Source organism: Microchirus variegatus (genome assembly GCF_963457635.1).
Source record: "Microchirus variegatus genome assembly, chromosome: 4".
In the NCBI taxonomy this organism is placed as follows: Eukaryota; Metazoa; Chordata; class Actinopteri; order Pleuronectiformes; family Soleidae; genus Microchirus; species Microchirus variegatus.
In genome coordinates, this window is record NC_139805.1 from 17,270,774 (window position 1) to 17,296,126 (window position 25,353).

General features: G+C 40.6%; 2 protein-coding genes across 7 annotated transcripts; one reads left to right on the forward strand and one right to left on the reverse strand.

Annotated features, from left to right (window-relative positions):
• Positions 1–1,388: 1,388 nt before the first annotated feature.
• tpm4a (tropomyosin 4a) lies at positions 1,389–21,977 on the forward strand (the record flags this gene model as incomplete). 4 transcript variants are annotated; one of them, XM_083888021.1, is made up of 9 exons in its annotated part: positions 1,389–1,599; positions 3,385–3,510; positions 17,542–17,675; positions 17,807–17,924; positions 18,034–18,104; positions 18,944–19,019; positions 19,615–19,677; positions 20,343–20,412; positions 21,715–21,977. In XM_083888021.1, exons 1-9 carry the CDS (start codon positions 1,486–1,488, stop codon positions 21,795–21,797), a joined length of 855 nt encoding a protein of 284 aa, XP_083744147.1. In that variant the 5' UTR covers positions 1,389–1,485. The 4 variants fall into 4 exon arrangements, with proteins under 4 accessions (XP_083744147.1, XP_083744148.1, XP_083744150.1 ...); XM_083888022.1 differs by lacking the exon at positions 21,715–21,977 and adding an exon at positions 20,973–21,055; XM_083888024.1 differs by lacking the exons at positions 17,542–17,675; positions 21,715–21,977 and adding an exon at positions 20,973–21,055 and having other exon boundaries at positions 3,385–3,521.
• Positions 21,978–22,094: 117 nt separating this feature from the next.
• On the reverse strand, positions 22,095–25,170 carry LOC310925949 (small ribosomal subunit protein eS27-like). Of its 3 annotated transcripts, XM_083888027.1 has the most exons (5): positions 25,081–25,170; positions 24,473–24,549; positions 23,772–23,880; positions 23,572–23,682; positions 22,095–23,465 (listed from the first exon to the last, which is right to left on the reverse strand). In XM_083888027.1, exons 2-5 carry the CDS (start codon positions 24,476–24,478, stop codon positions 23,389–23,391), a joined length of 303 nt encoding a protein of 100 aa, XP_083744153.1. In that variant the 5' UTR covers positions 24,479–24,549; positions 25,081–25,170; the 3' UTR covers positions 22,095–23,388. The 3 variants fall into 3 exon arrangements, with proteins under 3 accessions (XP_083744153.1, XP_083744151.1, XP_083744152.1); XM_083888025.1 differs by lacking the exon at positions 24,473–24,549 and having other exon boundaries at positions 25,081–25,163; XM_083888026.1 differs by lacking the exon at positions 25,081–25,170 and having other exon boundaries at positions 24,473–24,583.
• Positions 25,171–25,353: the final 183 nt, after the last annotated feature.

The window sequence follows — 25,353 nt, forward strand, 5'->3', positions numbered from 1 at the left end:
CAGACTACCTCATACATCAGAGTTACACCAGTTAATCTCTTTAAAAAAATGATTTAATTTAATAATTATTGCTTTTTCTACAATTGCTAGTAGGGTTTTGTTTGCTTTAAACACCAGGACACCATCGCAGCATTGGGCTGCGCCTTCAGTGACAGACTGACATATCCTTAATGTGAGCAGCGTTATCGCAGGTCCTTCCTCCCTGCAGCTCTACAAGCACTGCGCTCAGACCACACGTAACAGGCTACTCCTCACACGTGCAATATATATATATATATATCCTTCAGGGTGATGAAGACTATTATGATGGTAAATTTCCAGTCATTCCAAGATACTTTTTGTTTTTGAGACTAAAGTCAGCTCACTGTCAAAGTGCATCAGGGCAAATGGATCATTTCCTGAATTTCAAAAATTCATTAAAATTATTCGTTAAGAGGTTTGCAATTTTAATGGATCCTAGTTCAGGGCGATGCCGACTATTATGACGGTAAATTTACCGTCATATTTTCACTTTGTATAGTGTATTGTTAATATCTTTTTATTCACACGTGGAAAATGCATGTTTATTATTGATTATCTTTATCTTTACTGTCTTCGCTGCTGTGACAAAGTAAATTTCCCCACTGCAGAACTAATAAAGGACTATCTTATCTTATCTTTAACCACATTGAGGTTCGGTTTTCACAGTGAAATAATCAATCGAATCTCCGACACCAGACTGGAAACACCTTCAGCCATAATGGAACTCATTCTTCCTTCTTCCTTTAAAACTCTCTCTTCCTCCTACTTTGCATCTCTCTCTCTCTCTCTCTCTCTCTCTCTCTCTCCTCTCTCTCTCTCTCTCTCTCTCTCTCTCTCTCTCTCTCTCTCTCTCTCTCTCTCTCTCTCTCTCTCTCGCAGGTGTGAGATGCTCAGTACTAGTGAGAGGTTTTATCCACTGACAGGAGGTTAAATGTGGAAACTGGACCTGCACTCCTTTCTCTCTCTCTCTCTCCTCAGCAGCCCAAATAAGGAGAAGAGTGAGTGAGTGAGTGGATATGTGGACTGTTCCCCACAAAGCCCTTGGTTTGATAGGGTAAAGTGTGTGTAGTCAGGGAATCAGTGTGGAGTGGATGCAGAGTGGTGAGAGGAGAGATAAAAAAAAGAGCAATGGATGGAGAGGGAGAGGAGTGAGAGAAAGGATGAAGAGAAGGAGGAGAGTAAGAGTATGGGAAGAGGAGGTGATCAGAGAGAGGAGGCAGGTTCTGTTTCACTTTAAATAACTAACCATATTGGGCTCAACTGTGTGTCCACATCTCTTTCTATCTCCTTCTCTCTGTCTCTCCTTCCCTCTCTGTCCATCCTCTCTCTGTTCTGTTTCCGCAGCTTTGCTGGACTCCAGCTCTCCTGCATCTCAAACGTCAGAAGACAAGTCGGCAACAAGACTCGGGCTTTTGAAGCTGCGTTTAATCATCTCAGAGAGGGAAATACAAGCCTGCAGCCACCATGGAGGCCATCAAGAAGAAGATGCAGATGCTGAAACTGGACAAGGAGAACGCCATCGACCGAGCAGAGCAGGCGGAGACAGACAAGAAGGCAGCAGAGGATAAATGCAAACAGGTGGGAATGAAAAAGTGGGTCAGAAATGGAGATGTAAGGGGTCAGTATAGTGCAGGTAGTTATACTGTAGTGTCAGTGCACGCTTAAAATGAGGTTCAAATGGAAGTGATTGTGATCAGGCATCAAATAAGAACTTGAAATGTAGCATCAGGCAGCGCAGAACACAATAACACGATTTGATACTTTTTGGTAAAAAAGTTCATATTGTATAAAAATGTATTGTAAAACAACACGTTCAGACCCAGTGTATGAGTCTGAACGCTTTGCCTTTTAAGGGTTTCCCTTAATCCAGCTCTTAAGATAATCACAACAGTGATACCATACCAGAAATACCTTCACAGGAACTGTCTGTAAACACTTCACAAGTATTTGTGCTTCAGTCCTCACAGCTAATTTACTCTCAATGAAGCTGTAGCATTGACACAAAAAGTTTGAAGGTATTTTTTTTTTTTTTGCATGGATGGTAAATTTAACAAACAAACACACACACACACACATGCACACACCACAACGGTCCTTAAAAGGCCATGCAGCACCCTCAGGATACGTTCCTGAAAATACAGTGTCTTGTGTAATAATAACAGGAATGTAATGGTAATAACTCGACATAAAAAAACAACAAAGCAACTTTTTAATCACTATTGTTCACTGCTGTACCTCAGCTGAGTCACCAAACCAGCAGAAACAGACAGACGTGACAGTATGTTTTAATTTCCTAACAATCATCGGTCCATGGTCCATGGTCCATACTCAATATGGCTTTTTTTTGCAGGTGGTGAACAGTTAGTTTCATATACACTTTTGTTTTCCTGTTAAGAGATTTGAATATGTGGTGGTGTTTTTTTGTTTTTTTTTAAACCAGTAACAAGATCAACAAGTTGTACTGGAAACAATGGGTCAGAGTTTGAGTTGTTTGTTTGCAGTTAGGCTCAAAGAAAAATCATCACCTTCTCCCTGTGAGGTGAGGAGACCACACAGGGGCGGGATTTGGTGTTTTGTGAGAAAAATAGTGGTGACATGTTCATGTTCTTCCTCCTCCTGGACCAATTTATAGGGACTTCATTGAGCATCTGTCTCAATAGAAGTCTGTCATACGTTCTATTTGACGGGTGTATCCAACACACAGGAGACAATGGGCATGCAAATGGAAACATAAATGGAGCCACACAAATGGGACATTAAACACGCACGCACGCACACACACAGTAGGCCTTCAGTCGCAGGCATCTGTGTGTTCTCACTGATAACAGTTGTATTTATAGGCGCCAGGAGAAAATGGCCCTGTGGACTTCAGCAGGATTATCAGAAGTACCTCATGGGCTCATAGGGGAACGCTGATTAGGGGGGAACACTTAACCCTGTGGGTGTGTATGTGTGTTTGGGCGTGTGTGAGAAAGAGAGAGAGAGAGCGAGAGAGAGAGGGGTCATGAGAAACCATTACCTCTGAAATGTTCCCAAACATCGTAAAATCACTCAAATCAATAACAACTTCTTTATCTTCAGTAGCCTGAATTTAAACCCCTTAGATTCAGATTTTATCAGAGTGAATTTTCATATAACCACACACTGCAAACACACAAACAAACACACTACAAACACACTGCAAACACACTGCAAACACACTACAAACACACTGCAACATGCATGAAAACAGGTCAGTTCCAGTAATTTGCTTTGTAGCTCATTTACTGTTAGAACAGTGTCTCGTGCCAAAAACTTAAGGGATATGTGGTGAAAAGTGTAAATTAGGATGACCTGACTGATAAATAATTTCTCACGTTGTAGCTGGAGGACGAGCTGCTGGACCTCCAGAAAAAGATGAAGCAGACGGAGGATGAACTGGACAAATTCTCAGAGGGCCTGAAAGATGCTCAGGAGAAACTGGAACTGTCTGAGAAGAAAGCTGCAGACGTGAGTGCACTGTCACATATCTTTACCATATGCACACACAGGGGGGCGGAGTCAACTGACTTTATTTCATCTCACAGTAAATGTAAAATGATTCCACCAGTTATAAAACGAGGATACAACCGGCCATTTAAATCATTACAAAGAATGAATTTCAAGAAGAGGTCGCTGCTCTTTAGTGTTAATTATTAACCAAACACACATCAGCATACACTGAGCACAGGGGCCCATTACACACAGACACAGCTGGACCTTCTCTGAGCCACATCATCAGCTGTGGGTTCACTTTGATCATTCACTGTGAATGGACCACTTCTGAGACTGTTGCATTCCTGTGCAGCCGCTCCTGGAAGATGAACACACAGCTGTCACACACACTAACACACACACACACACACACACACACACACACACACACACACACACACACACACACACACACACACACACACACACACACACACACACACACACACACACACACACACACACACACGCACACACACACACACACACACACACACACACACACTCAGAGAGAGAGGGAGGGAAAAACTGAGAAATGCCACAGTTGTTCATCATCATCACCATCATCATTATAGTCATCATTTTCTTCTTCACCGCTGTAATCTATACTTCTTTTTTGAAATCGGTTTTGTTGGTATGTGAGTCAAAAGGAGTGGAGTGAATTAATGCGCTACTCACGCTGCTGTAACATGAAATTAGAGTTTAAAGGTGCATTATGTAATAAATCTAAAGCAACTGGCCATAAAATCCCCCTAATATGTCACAGAGACTCAGGAATAATGTTCATATAACAAACTGAACTCACCAACAACAACAGTACAGCCAAAATATTTGCATTAAAACAAATATTTTGCAGACTGCAAATCATGTTTATGTTTTGAAATCATGTTTTGGCATGTGGCGCCACCTACCGCCAACTTCCGCCGTCTACCAATCATTGCATTCAGCAGACTCTCAGCTGCCGAGCAACCACGGGTTGCCAGTTACGTCAAAAAAGAAACCTAAAAGGCCTCAGTATTTTGAATTTCAATGTAGTAACAGTTTTTGGCCACATTCTTACATATGGCACCTTTAACCATTAGAGGAAATAAATCATGACGTTGATGTCGTGGCAATGGTCACAAATAAATCAACGTATGTGATGAGATTAGTGTAAAAAATACTGATACAGCAGGTCAGAGGACATCAGCTGAGGATTCATCCTAAGTACAGACTGAGTTCACGCAAACTAGAGAATGGGGCCACAAACCACCTTTTAAATGTGGTTTGTGTGATCGGATATGAAGGCGAATTAGGGCGCATTCAGACTTGCACTTCATGCTGTCACTTTTGATCAAATCACTCTGGATGGATGTTAAGACAAGATCTGAATAAGGTCTTTCTTTATGAGGTCACTTTTACTTTCAGAGGCACATATGAATCTCATCAGTGGAATGGAATCAACTCATGTCCTCTTCATCGGAAGCAAACCTTTGCGTTTGAGAGAATATGTTTTGTAGACAAATAAGCAATATCGGTAAATTAGGCGGAAAATGAGTCAGGGCAGCTCTTCTGTGGCTAATCAGCTTCCATCTGTGGAGAAAGATGATATTTTATGTTCTTGGCAACACCACAAACCACAGAGCATTTCAGCGTGTGCACACAGACATGTGCGATTACTTGTGTATGTCTGTGTTTATGTGGGTGAGAAAAAGAGATGGGCGAAGACGAAGGAAGTCGGATCCAAACAATGTCTGTGTATGGAGTTATGTTCAAGATGTTGACAAAATGTGAAATGAAAATTTAACGTCAACATCTCAGAGTCCAGTGTGTTGTGCCTATTATATTACTATGCAAACCGTGAGCAGAGACAGAAAGACCACAGCACAAAAGAAAAAAACACTCTGAGCGCCAGCAAGATGTGGTATTGTTTGAGTCTTGCAGAGGAAATCCCTGGGAAACGCAGCTTTGTCCCTCACAAAAGAGAAGGGAAGTGTCCGACATACACAACACAGAGGTGAAGGCTGAGACACGCTGGATTCTCCTCTCGCAGTGATTAAATAAACTAAGTTCTGAAAAGCCTTAATTGGGCCTTTGGTAGCTGGTAAATGTGAGTATAGAGGTTGTGTGACTTACACTCTTGAGTTTGCAAAGTAGGTGCAAGATACAAGATGTTTATTGTCATATGCAAAGCAATAGCACAGGCCATGCCGTTACGTTCTTATTTTACCACTCTCCTGCTCCACTAAACATTATAAAAATGCACAAGAAATATAATTTAGAATAAATAGACAAAAAGAGCTTGAAATCTGGGTAAAAAAAAGGGAAACAGTAAAGTGTTCTGTGCCTACAAAGGGTGTTTTTGTTAAGAATAGATATTTACTACAGCAAATCTCCCCCTTTGACACCAACATTTCCAGACAATTAAGGCCCGTTCTACTCCACTTCCATGAACTCCTCGCCACGTGTCACTGTATTAGAGGCAGCAATGAAGTGATTACACATCAGAATTTTACACAGAGAGACGACGACCACATTGGAAAGGGGGGGCGGGGGGGGGGAGCAGAGCAGTGAGTCCGAGACCTCACCGAGCAAGCAGTCGATTCATGAAGAACAGTTCATGTTCCATCAAGCAGTGGTGCAGATATTTGAGGTCACCACAGCCCTGTGGTCAAACGCTCTGTCCTTTTATTACAATATTAGCACACAGAATGTTACGGGTGAAGGCGGGAGCTTGTTTTAATGCAGGTGTTGATAACATGATTCCCCACAATGACAGTTACTGTTTGAGGAGAACGACTGGACTGTGGTGGGCAGAGAAAGCAAAGAGGAGGGGGAGGGGGTTGCTCTGGTATGTGAGGAATGCAGCTAAGGCAAACAGAAAGCCCAACAACCCTGCGTCTAATGAAATCAATGCTTCCAGCTTTTCCGGAGCAAGGGGCAAATCACACAGAGCGACCGAATCAACAGATGCAATTAATTGCGAGACATTTCCTGCTTCACGCGGACCAGCCGGAGTGAATTTGAGCTGAGGCGAGCCGATCTAGGGGTCTGCAGAACGGGTTTGCTAATCCACCCAGCATGTTTGCTCTCAGTCAGATCATGTGAAGAGGAAATGATGAGGGTAAACACGGGGCAGGGCGGGCGGAGACACACGAAGGATGGAGCATAAATTTGATTTACACACACACACAATGGACATTACCTTTGGCCAGGCAGGTGACGGATATTTGTTTGCCTTTGCCCTGGGACACACACACAATGACAGTGTCTCAGGGAAAACAAATGCAATGTGACATAATTATTCACCACAGACACAAAACTGCTCAACATATTGTCTCAAGTTACACAGAATGATGATTTAAAATAAGAAAGGTTGCTGAAAAAGGACAATAATAACAACTGTGATTAACTGGTTTTAATGTAAAACAACAATTTATTGTATCATATCATTAAATAATATCTTACTCTGGCTTATTCTGTGATTTTGATATCATATTTGAGATCCAAAACATTATCTATAGAAACATTTTAGTGAATAATCCTTTGGTAAAAGCAGGCACACAAACAATGTGAATCATATCATTAATATTTCTGGACTGCAGTACCTAAACTAATGCCTGACATGTGCTCTGATACAGTCAACAGTATCTGATCTAATATTATGTTCACATCTTAGGTTGTTTTATATGAAACTATTGTCATAAGAGGTCGATTTATTTTGCAGACCAAGGAAATACCTGGCCTCCATGTTTGGAACAACTGAAAAAGCCTCAATGAAATGTTGGCTAAAGGCAGAAAACTTAGACTTGAGACTCTGAATGGGAAACGTCATGGTCAAATGAAGTTTGAAGTGGTTAAAGCTTGCGGATGTGACGTCTAAACTATGGGCGCTGCACCTTTACAATAGCTGAAAGTGATTCATTCTGGCTTTTCCCTTTTAAAAGTTTTCTGATCAGTCACAGCTTTTACACTTTTACACTTTTACACCTCTCACTCATGTCGCACGGCCTCATATTGGACACATATCTGATCTAGGAATACATACTGGAGAGATTGATTTGAAGATTAGAGCTAGTGACAGGATTTCTGTGTCCACACAGCCCTGGGAAGAAAAAGATCTGAGTCACATAAAGGGGAAAAAAAAGTTGGACACGAGCCGCTTCAGTCTGAACAAAGACATGAGGCTTTGGTCTCCATGAGGACTTATTGTCATGAAAAGGTCAATGTTTATGCCAGAACAGGTCATAAAGACACGCATGGCTATTCTTGTTAAGACTCTGCATTAATTATCAGCAGATTTAGATTCAGATTTGACTTTATCGATGCTTCACTTGTTACAGCAGCACAAAGGATCAGAGGTAGACAAGTGACAAAATATGAACAGAATAAGCAATAAAAAAGAAGATACAAATATCAACATAATGTACAATATATACATTTAAAGGTGCATTATGTAATAAATCTAACGCAACTGGCCATAAAATCCTCCTAATATGTCACAGAGACTCAGGAATAATGTTCATATAAACTGAACTCACCACCAACAACAGCGTCGGGCCCATACCCGGGCCGTGTCATTCAGTACAGCAAAAAAATTTGCATAAAAAAAATGTTTTGCGAAATTTTTTTAATGCAAATATTTTGTCTGTACTGTTGTTGTTAGTGAGTTCAGTTTGTTATATGAACATTATTCCTGAGTCTCTGTGTCTGTTAGGAGGATTGTATGGCCAGTTGCTTTAGATTTATTACATAATGCACCTTTAAATTAAAATTTAAAATAAATTAAAGAGCACCAAAAAGAGCGCAAAAATTAAGTCCGGACGGCGGACTAACAAATGTAAAGAATAACAAATGTACACCATTTATTGATGAAATGTGGTGAAATCACAGTTCACTCATGTCATTAACCAGAGCCAGAAATGAGGTTCTCACTCATTAGCACCAGGCTTTGGTTCTTACAAGTACCACTAGAACAGTAGATACCAGAATATGTCCTAACGAGGCGACACAAACGAGTACGCATTGACAAACACACACACAGATATAGGCCCCGCCCCCTGCGGTGACCTCATCGCTCCAGTCCCTCTCTCTCCTCCTCCGGCTGCCACAGTTTGCCGCTATCCGCTCCCCTCAGCGCGCAGCTTTTCCTCAATCCTGCTCCTCTAACTCACTGCGTCCGGACCAAAGAGCTCGCAGAGGACAGACTCCACCGTGTTGTCCCCGCTCATCTTTTTTACATTCCAGAACACCAGAGAAGGACCTTTTTCAGGATCACCTGGACTTTCTCACTTCCTGGTTATATAACCCTTTTGTTGCACTTGAACGAATCCTCCACATTCCTAAGACTTTGGCCCTGGGCGGACATTGACTCCTTTTTTCTCTCCTCCTCTCCTCGTCAACGATCGAATTCGTTGTGTGTTTTTTTTAAAATATATATATATATATACAAATCAGTCTCATCAGACCAAACTAGTCGTCAGCCGACTAACGCGGGGTTTTTTTGTGTGCACACGCTAAACGTAGTCTTAAGAGTGAGTTTTCTTTCCGCGCGTATCTTAATTTAAGTGACCAAAAAACAGTGAATAATGGCAGGTTTGAACTCTGTGGATGCCGTGAAGAGGAAGATCCAGTGTTTGCAGCAGCAGGCCGACGAGGCAGAGGACCGGGCTCAGGTCCTCCAGAGAGAGCTGGACAGTGAACGGGAGATCCGAGAGAAAGTGAGACAATCGAATCCTCGCCCTCTTTTTCCTCTTTTCTGCTCTATGTGTCTGCGTTACAGCCTCAGTCTGTGTCTGTCTGTCTTTGTGACTCGGTGTTCGTGTCTTCGTGACTTCCTCTCGGGCTCTAAAACCCCCGTGTGTGGTGGCTCGTGTGTCATTGATTCATTCGCGGGCGTGATTGTGCCACAATGCAAGGCGTTGGTCTCTAATGAAAAAAGTTTGGATTCCTGCAGGTCCCCGCGCATGCGCAGTGGCCTCACGGTCCCAGGCCGCTGTGAAACTACAGTGGAAACTGAAAGGACCACGTAGACCGCGTTGATCCCATTGTGTGGTAGTGGAGTTCACTCATCACACTTGTGAATTATCATTTATACAAACTTCTGTTTATACAAACATCAAAACTAACCTTTAGATCGATGGATTCTGTGGTTGAAACTTTTTTCATGAGCTTAAATGAATTGATTTAACCCTCCAAGAATGGCTCCAGAAAGGCAAAAATAACATCTTGTTTTAAATTTCATTGCAAATCAATTGGAGTACAGGCTACTTAAATGTCAAACATAATAGTAACACAGCTCTAAGTGTTGCTTTTGTTTACGAATGACTTCAATTCAACATCAATGGTGGGAATAGAAACCGTACAGTCCTGTGTCCGATAACTATTCTGTTCTAAATATCTATAGATTTATATAGACTGCAATGACCTACTTTCCATTAAAAATATATAGCAAATTGCAACCAGGACTTTCAAACTGAATAAAGTGTTTTCAATCCACTGCTTTTAAGTTAGTTTTGGATGGAGCTAGTTCCAGGAATAGTTTGGCCAATTAATCTGGAACCAGCCAAAGGCATCATATGTTGTCTCGGCTTTGTAAAAAAATTAGCACTCATGTATACGAGTTGGTACATGGTTGTCTTTCATTGCAGCTTCTGATCAGTCATAAAAATATCCTTGCCTGTTGCAGTAAGTTGAGGAATGTTACTGTTGTTTTCATTTCAATGATTCATTACTTTATTTTTCTGAATCAGTTTCCACTGCACTCATTTGTTTTTCATTCACTTTTTTTTATCGATATGCCAAGTTTTACACCTTAAGCAAAGTTCAAGACTTGTCATATTTTCTGTGTTTCCATTCAGGGTTTTCTTTTGTAATGTGCTTGAAAATAGACAGATTTTTATGACTTGCTCAGTGGCACTAAAGCAGGGGTGAATGTGTGTCATCAGCAGCTGAATGTTTAACCTGCCATGATGCCAGCCTCCCTCCACAGATGCTATGAAATTCAAGAGCATGGACTTAAAATGATGGACTGAAATGATTAGTCACTAAAATTGACATCAGGATATTTACAGGCAAGGTTTTGGTCTTTAACGATGCAGTAAAGTTTTAATTTGATGCTAAAAAGGCAGCTGGACCCAGCTCCCTTTACAGCTTTCTTACTAATCTTTGGTGGTGAGCAGAACATTGTTGGATGCACAAAAGGTTTGACTCTGGGAACTTGTAATTTGCTGGCAGTATATGAACCAAACTCGCTGGAATAATAAGAATACATGAATGAGTAGCCACAGGATATCACCAGTGCTGGTATGTTTCAGTTATACGAGTCATCATAGCTGAACTTGTAGAAAGTGACTCACCTGTTTCCGTCACCTGTCTCTCTCTCTCTCTGGACTTCACCCACAACTGAGTTTTACAGCTTCATATTGAAAAGGCTGGAGATTGTAGGAAAAAAACAAAATTTGCTTAGTAGCACAAATACTCTACACACACTTGACCTCTTTCACATGTTACTTTATGGCACACGGTGCCATTTCCTTTGCATCGGAGCTGGTTAATGACAGGCCCGGGAAGACAGATTGTAAGGGTGGGAGGGGAAGGTGTGGCTGGCTGTAAAGATATGGCAACAGAGACGATGAAAAGATCAGGCCTGTTACTGCCTCTTAGGTCACTTGGCAGTATTCACTCAGCATGTTTGTTATTTGTCATTATAATCATGTTGAAGTTATTACATGTGAAGTCATAGTTGTGTGTTCTGGGACATACCGAGTACAGTGACTTTAATGTTACGTAATAGGCTCTACCCGTTCTTTCTCTTTCCTTCTTTTTTTTCTTCATTCTTGTAAGGGATACAACAGTTGTTTTTGTTCTGTGAGATAATGTCCAATCTGTTCTTGCACAAACTCAATTAAAACCGTGAAAGTATGGACAGTAAATGGAATAGTAAGTCAAACATGACACATTGATTTGTGATGAGGTTACTGTGTCATTTCCTGTCACTTGTAAGTGTGCAGAATTTTTTTCATTTCTTCAAGTTATTACATCCACTTTTTCTATATAACGATGAAACTGTTTTGTTATATTTTAAATAACATGGCAGCACTTTAAAGGTGCATTATGTAATAAATCTAAAGCGACTGGCCATAAAATCCTCCTAATATGTCACAGAGACTCAGGAATAATGTTCATATAACAAAATGAACTCCCCAAAAACAACAGTATAGCCAAAATATTCGCATTAAAACAAATATTTTGCGGACTGCAAATCATGTTTATGTTTTGAAATCATGTTTTGGCATGTGGCGCCACCTATCGCCGTCTACCAATCATTGCAGTCAGTAGAGTCTCAGTTGCCGAGCAATCGCCAGTTGTGTCCAGTTACGATTTTACGTAGCTACAATGGTGGAGAAAACAAAACCTAAAAGACCTCGGTATTTTGAATTTGAGTGTAGTAACTGTTTTTGGCCACATTCACATATGGTGCCTTTAAGCAAAAAGAAGAATGCTATGATATAGCATTTATCAGTGTGCTAACTAATTGAATTTGTATATCCTCTTATTAATGGTAACTATGTGTGCAGATGGGTTGAAGTGACCCTTTATTTGCATTATTTTTTTTGTTCTTCTGCTCCATCCCTGTTATCTGTACTGTGTAAAAGCAGTTTCAGCTGTCACACGCCTCTCTCCATGTGAGACAGAGCGGTGCGTTTGTGTGGCGTGGCTGGTGTGGTCCCATATGTGAATAATTAGGGCAACCTGGAGTTATTCCATGGCACAAAAACTCTTTCATAGGCTCGCGAGGAGATCAAAACAGACTCTTGCTGAGTGTGTGAAGTAATGAATCATTGTTTGAAAATGTGAAGGCAACAGGGAAAAAACACACACACTTGGCTCACACTTCTTACTAGAACAACTAAAAGTGCTTGCTCTTTGTATTGTGTGTATAATGATTTTGCAGCCTCTTGAGATGTTACTCGACTCATTTATGCTTCACGGCTCTGTCAGATTACGGAGGCATGACATAGTGAAACACTCCTTTCAGCTGCTTACATGCATTTTCACAGTGTTCACAGCAGTTATAATGTTCAGTGTTTGAAGGAAGAGCTTTGAGAGTTACACCAAAGGTCATTTATCATTCACAACTCTGAGGTCTTTGTATACAATACAGACGAACCAGACTGGGCGGCTATTTACACACAGAAACCCAGTTTGTGGTATACTGACCCACATCTAAAACGTGATTTTAAATAAAAGAGGAAGTGGGGCTTCGTCGACATAGAATAGAATATCCTCCCAGGATGTTGGCTGCCGGCTGTAGTCCGGCACTTCCTGTGCTTCTTACTCCCAACGCTTCCTGTCCCTGAGCTCCAGCCATGATCAACAGGAAGATTAGTGTGTGGTGGACTTTGTGTTTCTCTAGTGCTTAATAGTGGTTGTAGTAAAGTCAACGTTAAATACAAAAACAATCTTAAATCCACAAATCCGCTCACCAGGCGTTAGCCCTCTATTGGCAGCAGCTCTACGTCTCTCTGTACAGAACTGTATCTGGTCTAAAGAACCATAGTTATTACGTTTTCTATGTGGATGACACTGAAGATATTCCCCACATACAGTTCATTCATGTGAATCATTTTTTTTAGCAGTAATCCATATTTTAAGTACAGCTTTCCCAAGATAATCGCGCTGTCAAAATCACTTGAAGGTATCATCCGTTTGCTGCTTTGTGCGCTCGCTCAGTATAGACTCCAACGTTTTCTGCTCCAAACTTGGTTGAAATAGTTACTTCCTGGTGTCACTGTTTTCGTTGGACTTTCTCCCTGGGAATGGCTCAGCTTTCAAATATACCTTCCACATGTTGATGCTTTTTGGCAGTCGCTGGCATTCTGGGGGAACACTCCCATGTTGCTTGTGGCTGAGCTGACGACGCACGCCAAGGTTGTGGGTTTCTCGTTCCAGTTTGTACAATTCGTTTTTAGCAAAGCTACATTTGCTATAATGTCTACGTAGCACTTGGAAAGTGGACTTGATTTATATATAGCATTTAGCAGTGCACGACACATTTAAATTTATGGTTGCATGCGCTATTCACTGACACACTTACAAAATGTCCAGTGATATCTTTGTCAAACCAGGATCCCTGCAGCATCCAAACACAGACACCATTTTTGCCTGGAAGAACCGCACATAAACACTTATTCAAAGGTTGTTTACTTGACCTACACGGTAGTCACCCGCCATCCTATTTATGCCAAAATCTCATTAAGATTTATGAAAATTCCAGGAAAAGCACAAGAGCTTCATCATCATTTTCAGACTTCTATCGGTTGACATTTGACGTATGGGCTGCAGTCGACTTCTTGTTAGGATTTAAACACCTCAGTGTTTTTATAGCAGTTGTGAACTAAGCCATAAATCCCAGCCCGAGATCTTTGTGAAATGGCACAAAGAACTCCTTGTGATGCTTCAATAAATCTTACCTTTTTCACCTCATGACAGGCTGCTCTATACTACTCACTCACTCTGTGTCTGTCTTTGCATGTCACAAAGTCTTAATGGCAAACAATCTTGCACATTTGCAGTTGGAGTAGCATGCAGCAGTGTCAGGAATAACTTCCCCTGATCTCAACAGTATTGTGCTGCTTATTAGCCCAGTGCCCCAGAATCAGCCAGTAATTAGATTGCTCTGTCCTTGATCCACTCCCTAATAAATTTAATACACTGAGGTATTTTAATGTGCTGCATGTCCACGTTAACAATGTAGACTGCTACTGAGTGGAGTAGAATGGATGTCATCAACAATGCACAGCATACATTTATTCCAACATATTGTACTAAACGTCATTTATTTGCTTATCTTTTGCAGAGAATATTCTTCTTCTTAAGTGTTTTGTGGTAGTTGGGTCAGCTATATTTAGCCTATAATGTTTCCGTGTCCACTCATCCATGTGCTGAGATGACATTGTCTTTACATTATATATGAAGCTACAGTCAGTCAGCTTAGCTTTGCATCAAGCAAGGAAAAATGGCAATCGATAACTACCTGCCAGCACTCAATCTAATTATATTGATGTACAATAAGTAGTTTGTTAAATTTTAAAATACAGATTGAGCCTGGTTAGCCTTAAAGGTGCCGCAAGATGAAGCTGTTTTTCCAGGCATGAACTCCAATGTCACTAAAATGAAGCCCCAGTCATTTCCACAATTTGCTGGTAATGTATGAGCAACACAGCTGGGTTTAGACGACGCATTCACGGCCGTTGGACATTTTCCAGAACTTTCAGACAGGAATCTCGCTTGTTTTCAGACAGATTTTTTTTTTATTTTATTTTTTTATAAATCTTCCCGAAATTTGACTAGGCTGCTGACAGGAAGTGTTGCAGGGGAAAATGTCTCGAGCAACATTCCTTTACATCTGCATTCTTGTATACAGTCCCTCCAGACTCTTTCTGGAACGTGTCCAGCGTTAAGTGCCCGACTGAAAAACCAGCTTGAGTTTCACATTTGTGACATTTGCATCTTGGTGTTGCATATTAATTCGGCTTGATAACAGAGCACGGTCAGTGTCTTTCTCTTCTGTGTGTGTATGTGTTTTAGTGTACAGTCACAATCTTCGTTCTCCATAGTATGGTTTTACCATATAAGGCGGCGTGCAATCCGGGCACTGTGGGAACGTAAAGTGGGTGCTAAAGAAAGGGGCATGGTTAGAGACGGAGTCTGAAAGAAAGAACAATCAAAGGGAGGAAATGAAAGGATGTCGGGCTGCTGACTTCCTGTCACCCTTTCTACATCCTCATGCATTAAGTGATGCTAGAGTCTATTCTCGTTGTAAAGTCCCTGACCCACTAGTTTCAATTCACTGTTGGATTTTCCTTGTCAAGTTTTTGGTGTAAAATATCTATTACAAGTACGTCTATTAAAGGTTTTTCATGAAGTTGGTGCTGTCGTGCACTGGTTCCACTATTTTCTGAAGCTGTGGAGGGAAAGTATTTTTAGTTGCACCACCAGAACCTTCTCTCCACTGGTCAAGGATGAGGCAATAATGAGACGGGAGGGAATGTAGACTAGTGTTTTTTAAAGTGGATTGGACTGTAATTATGAAAATCTGGAGCCAGATAAAGCACACAGGTTGTGAGTGTACATATACAGTGGTATTGTGTCCATCTTTTCAGTTTGGGTGTTGCTGAACAACAATTTCACTGTGCAGGAAACCAGCTGGTTGCTAGCTGGTGATTATAGTGCATGTGTTTTTTAAAGGAGACAGAATGAGCGTTTCTGTTGGCATGTTTGTGTGTGTGTGTGTGTGCGGGGGGGCGACATTACAGAATCTGTGTTGCCAGTGTAGTTGACCTATACCTCATGAATAGCGTGTTTGTTTTCATGCTGGCTCAATTCTTCACAACACATTGCTTCACTTGCGACTCAGGAAGTAACCATATCTGTTATTCCAGGCTCTAGTAGGATTTTTTTTTTGTTCAGCCTTTTTTCCTCTGGCCAGATGTAGTGTAGATGGATTTGCGAAGGGCAAGGTGTTTCTGACTGATTTATGACTTTTTATGGAGCCTGCGTTGGGTTAGGTTTTCCTCTGTCAAGTGCCGGTTGTTTTAAGACGCGTTAAACCTCGTTTGACAGACGTTTCCTGTCTCGTATCAGGCAGCTCTAGTCTGTGTGGAGGAGGACGAGACCTGGATGAAGGATGACGAAGAAGAGGAGAAAGGAATGACGGGGCCACTCGGCCATAATATAACAAAAAGATGGCATGTTTTCTAAGTCTATTTTTGTGTGTGCAGTGTTACCTCCCCCCCAGTCTTTGTATTTTCTCCTTTAGAGACTATCACAGTGAACTTGTGACAGGAGTATTCACATACACATGCAAACGTAGGCCCAGGCACTGACTGTTGATCTGACTTCTGGACTGAACACCGAGCTAATGAGTCACTGACCTACTAACTGCCGCTTTGCAGCTGTGCACAGAATAATGCCCCGTAAATGAAGAAGTCCTCAGCTGATTCGTTTTTAGAACCAGGGAGTGTAAACTTGTGGAAGGCTTTAATGGTTCTGTATTACAAGGGTTCAGAAGTGCAGTTGTGTGGTGCTTTTACGGCTGTAAACTTAGTTTAACGGGGGGGGGGGGTAAAGCTTCTTTTAAAGGGAAATGTTTGCATGAGTTGCACTGGATTTAAGTTATAATGCGGTTCCCCAGGAGGTAGTGTTGGAAAAACTGACCAACTGAGAGGAAATGGCTGTGCAGTTGAATGTTTGCTTTTTTTTCCCTCTCTCTCTGCCTTTGTTTACCAAGGGCAGATGAGAAGAAGCCCATTTGTTCTCCCTTCTTACTCAAGTTGCTCATTCACATTCCCCCCGGAAATGTAGGTTTTTTTTTAGCACTTCATTCAAATCTAAAGTCCAGCGATCTTCAGACGATTAAATCTCCACCCTGACTCAGCACAGTTGGTGCTACTGTTTCATCGCCAGCTGTTTATCACAGGTAGTTCCCGCTTCTGCAGGCGATCCTGCAGAGGCCTCCAGGCTCAAGCCGTGTCTATTTCAGAGCTTAAACGACAGGTCGAGTAAGATATTGATTTGTGAAACATGAGTGACCCCAGAGAGAGCAAGGAGAATAGATATAGTACTTACATTCTCATTGCACAGATTGAACTGAATGTGTTTTATTTCACTGGTGAACCCGAGTTAGTGTGAGTAAAATGTCTATTTTCAGACCACATTTTAAATCAGAAGTGGTTTGGGTTTAGTAATACTCGTCGTGGACACCCTGGGATATCTGATTGTTTTGAGGAAAACTGCTGTGCTTCTTCAATGAGAAAAGCATGATGTGAAACCTCCTGATTTAGGCAGGGACATTTACACAGGTCGTCTTCATCTTTCTGTTTTTTTCTTTATCCAGTGCATATTTTTAGTCTGTTTGTGTCTCCAACCACTGCTCTCAGTTTGAGCCTTTTCCGTATTGAAAAGACTGAATGAAAGACTAAAAGTTCTCTCTCTCTGTTCTCCCATTGTATTTCTTTTCATCAGGCGGAGGGTGATGTAGCCGCTCTAAACCGTAGAATCCAGCTGGTCGAGGAGGAGTTGGACCGAGCCCAGGAGAGGCTGGCCACAGCACTGCAGAAACTGGAGGAGGCTGAGAAGGCTGCAGATGAGAGTGAGAGGTCAGTGCAAAACACGTGAAACTAGCATCAACTTTAAGATTCTCTTAGACATCTGTATCTCGGTTTTTTTAACACCTGCTTTTCATAAAATACATAACCTGATAGCTTGTCTCTGTGTCTTGCCCATTCAGAGGAATGAAGGTGATTGAGAACCGAGCGATGAAGGACGAGGAGAGGATGGAGATCCAGGAGATGCAGCTGAAGGAGGCCAAACACATCGCAGAGGAGGCTGACCGTAAATATGAGGAGGTGAGCTAGCCGGGAGTAAGATTGACATTTTAAAATTGGGAAAAGACACTGTGCCCTTTTAATTTGTTTTATTTATTTATTTTATAAACGTTGATGCTTTTCACCCCAGGTGGCTCGTAAGCTGGTAATCCTGGAGGGAGAGCTGGAGAGAGCTGAGGAAAGGGCTGAGCTCGCAGAATGGTAAACCTGACCCAAATGTATAAACACAGACTGAATGCACTTGTGTGCTTTTGCCCACCAAATTTTCATCTAACCCAGGGGTCTCAGACTGGCGGCCCATCAATTAATATCAACTTATAATGAGTTTATAGCTAAAAAGATTCATCGATTAATTGATTATTAATCAATTAGTAAATCAATTATAAACTATTTTGATAAATGATTAATCTTTTTAAGCTTTTTTCATGATTAAAACAAGATTTCTGATTGTTTTAGCATCTTAAATGTTAATATTTTTATTCCTATTTTTCAGGTAAATAGGAAAATAATGGACAGATTAATCGATTACCAAAATAATCATTAGTTGCAGCTCTAAATTAGTTATTTCTGTATGTTTTTTATTACTATCTTTAGAGCTGAAACGATTAATTGATTATTAATGGATGAATCGATTACTAAATTAATCGCCAACTAATTTGATAATAGATGATCGGTTTGAAGCTGTTTTTCATTATTAAAACTAGATTTCTGATTGTTTTAGCTTCTTAAATGTGAATATTATCTTGGTTTCTTTGCTCCACATAACAAAGAAATCATTAAAACTGAATCATTTTGGTTTGTGAACAAAATAAGACATTCGACAACATCATAATTTCCAGCTTTGACAAACTTTTAATGTGAAATTATGTGAAATATCATCATAAATGTTATTATTTCCATGGCTTTTTTCTCAAAAAGTTTGCCTTTTTTTGACTTCACTGGCCCCTTACTGACCAAACTAGACACTCAGTGGCCCCCGGGTCATTTGAGTTTGAGACCCCTGATCTAACCTATACATGTGTTTATGATTATCTCCACAGTAAAGCCTGTGACCTTGAGGAGGAGCTGAAAAATGTGACCAACAACCTGAAATCCTTAGAAGCTCAGTCTGAGAAGGTGAGCGTCACATTTCCTTTCAGTCTCCCTAAGCAAACTTTCTTGTGATTCAAGATGAGCATCACAGTATCAGACTGACTTCATTTAGGGTCTATATCAAGACAGACCTCGCCTTTTATTTTTCTACTCATTGGATGGAGACCAGTGCTCCTTTGACATGTAGTTGCTTAAACATAATTATATACACCGTCTGTAACAAGTTAGCCACTGAGTTTGTTCTAATATTTAGAGTACCACGATGTTTCAGCATATGTGGAGCAGCAGCCAGTACAGACCTGCAGCACATTCCTGCTGTGTGCTGTGCGCCTCCCCAGGCACAGACACGCAGCGTGACGGCATGCCAACATGCCAAGCGCACCACAATTGGTCTCCTTTTGCAATACCTGCCCTTACCTCGTTCAGTCAGGATGACATCACGGCTCAACTTGTGTTCAGTCTGGGCCAACACCTTTCCTCTTTTGTAATGGGAGTGGTTTAAAGCTTGGAAGGGGATAATAGTCTTTGGATGATGGTGCATGTGAAAGCATGTATTTGTGTTTCCACCTCCTAATTAAGAAACTATTTATGTATGGGGTTTTTTTTTCTCTGTCAACAGTACTCAGAAAAAGAAGACAAGTACGAGGAGGAGATCAAAATATTGACCGACAAACTGAAGGAGGTGGGTGTCGATTCTTTTAATCCCACAGCAGAAGACATATTTTTCCGACCATATTATAAATGTGAGACAAATAAGCAACGTGGCACCTGACAATGATATTATCCTGCTAGATGGATAGATACTTTATTAATCCCAAAGGAAATCCAAGGTATCCAGTAGCTTATCATCACATATCACCCACATATCGACGGTTCCCGTCGTTTAACCCAATGTTGAGTGTGAATTATCAAAAATACTCCAATGTTCTAATCCCTCTGGATTTGACTTAAATAAATAAAAGAAGAGTCCAGAACACAAAGAAAAAGTGACGAAAAACATGCTTGACATATTACCGACTAGCTGCAAGATAAATATGTTTTTGCCCTGTGATATAATGGGTCAAACGGAAACCGATTGCCCATTAATTGTTTGTGTACTGGTACAAGGACAGTAGTCCAATTAAACCACATAGCAGTAGCTTGTGTTAACTGCGCATGGAAAACCACTGATTATACTCGAAAGGCAGAAATACCAGAATAAAATGAACCTTGTGTACCGAACTGTTCACTGTGTGCATGCTGTTTTTTTCATGATTTGTTGCTCTTCCAAATGTGCACGAGAGCAGTGATGCATGTTGCCTCTTTTGTTCCACACCCTGTGACATACTTTGTCTGTGTACCCGTCAGGCTGAAACCCGTGCAGAGTTTGCAGAGAGGTCAGTGGCTAAACTGGAAAAGTCCATCGATGACCTGGAAGGTATGAGACTTTTATTACTCGGGTTTTGAAATGATGTTGACGGTCTGGCATTATTTTTTCAATTGTCTCTTATCAATCCACCGAGCCGTCGTCTCTTTACTCAAAAGGCACAGAGGTATAGCTCAGTTTGCCAGGTCCCTGAAGGAATGTCCTATTTCTGCAACACTGGAAATATTTTCCATGGAAAGGAAAATGATTGCTGCCAAATGTATGGAAATCCACTTCGCTAAGACAAGCTGATAAAAGTTACTTGTTCCTGAAGGAAAACTTCCCCGTGTCAACCGTGTTGCAGAGAAGTCATGATGTACACGCGTTTATGTTTTTATGTTGTAGTGTATAAAGTTTTTAAATGCTCAAAGCTCACCCCACGAAAAGAACTCCAATTATATGTGCATTATCTTTTCTTCCAAGCAATTTTCTGCATCCTTAAAAACCCCTGACCTATTTTCTTTGTCCTCTCTTTCCTCCCTCTGCTTTTTGCCTCCATCTGTCTCTCATTTGTGTGTCTCGCTGCTCTCCTTGACACCTGCCTGTTCGTCCTGTCCGCCTCTGACCTCCAGATGAACTGTACGCTCAGAAGCTGAAGTACAAGGCCATTAGCGAGGAGCTGGACCATGCTCTCAATGACATGACGTCTCTGTAGATGCTCTGCTTCTCTCTCTCTGCCTTCTCACTTCCCTTTTCCCCGTCACGTGCCTACGATTGCGATTCAAAGAAGTCATTAAAAGCAACTTTGCAGCTTATGTCTCTGTGCTTGTTAAAGTGTGAGTTTCCTACATACTGCAGTCTCACTCTTGTTTTTATTTTGTAAGTAGGTAAAAAAAAAAAAGCAGTGTGTTGTTGTTTAATTGTTACCGTGCATCATCCATCTCATTGTCGTTTCTAAAAGGTGAGCTCTAATCTGGTGAGATTTACTCTAGTTTTGCTGTGAATTAATCCTGTTTTCAGTTCACTTTAACCCTTTAGAAACATTTTTTTTTTAATATCAACACAATTGTTCACCTGCGAGGAAGTCCGCACAGTGTGTCTCCAACAATACCATATCAGAAAGTTATGGTTCACGCGTGTGGTTGCCATTTTTGCATGCAGCACAACTTAATCTAAGTGGTAAATGCAAAACCATCTCTGTCCAGTAAAACTGCTCTGTTCACTTTTATTTAAAGGATGTCTCACGGCAAACCTGTAGCCTACAGGAGAGAACGCATTAGCATGACGCTGCTTCTTTGAGAACAAAGATGTTTATGCCGATTTGTCGATGACTCACCATGTCCCTTTCTCTTTCTCGCTCCACTTATTCTACAGAGAAATTATCAAGTGCCAAAGAGGAGAATCTGGGCATGCAGCAAGTCCTGGACCAGACCCTGCAGGACCTGAACAGCTTATAAATGTGCAGAGAGGAAACTGGAGAGGATGACATCGTCATTGTAACATTCCATTACCCGTTCGACTCCATTCCACATTTCGAGCTGTAAAATCTTTATTCCCTCACGTAACAGGGTTTTAACTTAATGCTTGTCCCTTGAAGTTTTTTTTTTCTAAGGCACAACCTTTTTTTTTTTTTCTTTCCAATACGAGAAGTAATTTTGAAATGATATTTTTTTTAAATCTCCAGCTGTGATTACAGAAATTCTCACCTGATTTTTTTTTTTTTGACCACTCCTTCAGAAAGAACTGGCATTTAATACCACCCAAAGAAACGTCAGATTTGGTCACTCAACCACTTTTCAATTTTCCATTTTATATGCACATACATACATTACACCTCTGTCTGATTATACTAATACAAGGGCTTACAGATGGTATTGGGTTTCTCTCTCTCAACAGCTCTGAAGTGCCACCCAGTGGTGATATAAAGCCAGTCGAGTTGTTTTTCTGAACATGCTTTAACAACTAACTGAAGAGGCTTTTAACTCGGTCTTGTTCACCTAAAATCTGTGTATGTTTAAAGCAGCGAGATGGTCAAACGGACAGGTGGCTCGCGGAAAGGTTTTCATTCATAAATTAAATAAAAAGTCATGTTGGCACACGCTGCTCAGTCATATTAGGTTTCTCTACATTTAAATTAAAACCGATGTCTCCTGTATCTGACATACAGAACATTGATGGTGCCATTCCTGCACTCCTTATAGTGTACGAATCTGCACTGACATTTTTATCTATATACATTACATTCACGACATGAATACCTTTCCTGAAGCTAACCTCTCCACTGCCACAGATTTCATAATGTTGCCAATATTTTTTACTAGATTTACAAACTATTGTTCTTACATGAGCGAGCTAAACCCCACACCACTGAAAGCTTGGTTAAGTTTTGCCAACCATGGATACTTATTGTATATAGTAGAATAATGTTAGGTATGTGAGAAGTTATATTTTTGACTTTTTTTGGGGGGATGTTGTTTCAATTACGCCACTTTTTTTTTTCTTCTTTTTTTTTTGCCAGGGGAAGTCTTAAGACCAAAGAACTCACATAAGATGGGCAACACATTTTGAACACCTTTTTTTATTATTATTTTTGTTTTGTTTTGGATGGTCAACATGGTTTCATTTTGTGCCAGGGCCATGAGTCGCGCCTCACATTTGATCAAGGCTGTTTTGAACTATTTCATTCACCACCCCCTCTATGTCAGTCTAATAAATGTTTTACAGAAATCACGACTCCTTTGACCTCCCCTTTTTTTGTCTTTGCATTTCATTAATTACAAAACATGTTTCACTTAAATCATCAGCTTTAAAATTGCCCATACAACCTATACAGTTCAATTTAAGCATATGGGAATGTCTACTTGAACAGTCCTGAGTTTAAATTTCCTCACACAACTCATTCTCCCTCCTCTTCCCCATTCAACCCCACAGGGGGAGTTCGATTTCCACACAATCGGTTTACACATTAAGGTGATTCCTCTGCTTTGGGTGGTGTAAACAGCCATACATTTAATTACAGAGTGTGAGTTCTCAGCCTCATTTGGTCATTTACTGCCTGTTATTGGATTCAGGTGCATGTTTGTTCAGCGATGTGTTTAAGTGATGTTTCCTTCTGAAGGAGCAGCCTAGAGGGGAGAAGGGAAAAGAGAACACTCTCAGTATAAACAACAGTGAGTAAATAAATGAAACAACAGCAATGTGAAAATAAGCAGTTTGTGACATTGTTCTCACCGGCTGTTAGTTTGCATTTCCCTCCTCCTGGTTGGCAGAGAATTACAGAGCAGCCTGAACAAGGTACCACTGTCTGGGCATGGCTGAAGATGGTGGTAATCTTGTAGCAGCCTGTAAAATGTTCAAAGAGAAATTGGATTAACCCACTTTAAAAGACAAAAAGTATGATGAAAACTACACATGTGGTGCACAGCCCTTACCTATGCATTTAACATCCAAGAAGTAGGAGTTAGGACTCTGAACCAGCCTCTTCTTCTTATGTCTTCTCCTCTCCTCCGTGAAGCCGGGATGCATCAGATCCTTAGCCAGCTGGGATTAAAAAATAAATAAATGCAGCAACATTAATATTAGTATAGAATTATAAAACACAACTACAAAATGACATGTATACATAATGTATAAAGTCGTTACATGTGCAAACAAACACTCAAGTCTACACACCACAACAAACAATAACTTTGTTTTTACTTTGTTTTTGAGGCTTTATAAAACATACCACACTTTCAGCACATGATGTGATGATGGTGGAGGGTTTGAATTCATAACTTTTCTTCACCTAAACCTATCACTGAATGATATTTTTGTTTATAAACTTTGTTATGACGCCTCCTACAGTCTGCAGAGTGAATTGCACGTTATAGCAAGTGCACAGACATGTCCAGGCAAGTCCTGGCACATGCATATGTACAGTGCACACTACATACATAACAGTAACGACTACATTGCATGTAGTAACTAATCGATTGCTCTTTATCAATTCGTTTACAATGCAACAACTTTCTTACAACCGGATATGACCTGCATAAACAAATTATTCATTGAATACGCTTCATAACATTAAGACATTCATATAATTCTAACCAACCAACCAATAATCAAACCAGAAGAAATATTTACTTACAGACATTTTGTAAAATCAGATCAGGATTTTAGTCCAAGACAAATACAACGCAGGTAAGTGAAGTCTGTTCAAAACACCTGTGATTTGTTGTTGTGATGATGTCAAACGTTAAGAACCAGAGAGAGAGACAGTGTGAGAGGGCGGTGTCTTTGTTAGGGGAGGGACACATCTTAAAACGTCACCAAAAAACACATTAAATAATTCATTTATTCAAGACCACAAAAAGGTTTTTCCAAGTGAAAAGAACTGAGCCCTACTTGGGTCAGGTGTGGAAAAAATTACGAGTGGTTGAAAAATAAAAACATACCAAAATTAAAGGAAATCATAATTTTCCCATAATGTTAACAATACGGGAAATATTATATTATATGATATCATATTATATCATATAATATTATATTTAGAGTACTTCCAATGCAATAGTATGTGGCGCCCCCAGGAGGTTAAGACATTTTAAAAAAAGAAGAAATACACCTCTTTTTTCATTTAAAAACAGACGTTTTAACGTTAATATATTCGTAATATATCTTTTTTTTCTTCAGGGGTGCAACAGATTATTGTATGTGTAACTGCAAGTCTCAGTGAACAACAGTTAAAAGTGAAACTACCTTCCGCCTGGCCTGGTGCGTCATTACTGTACTATTACATCCATCCATCGCTGTGATATAATTTGTCTCATTTCGATCGATTACTCAACAATATATTCGTGTGAGGGCAGTGTTCAACCCGTCGACGTGAAATAACAAGTGTACATTAGTCCGGGTGACATGATACATAAAAACGAGCACACCCAGAGGGGGAGCAGACTTCCGGAGCCACGACGACAGAGAAGAGTGGCAGTTGATTTGACCACACGGCTGCGCACCGCACTGACGTTTCTG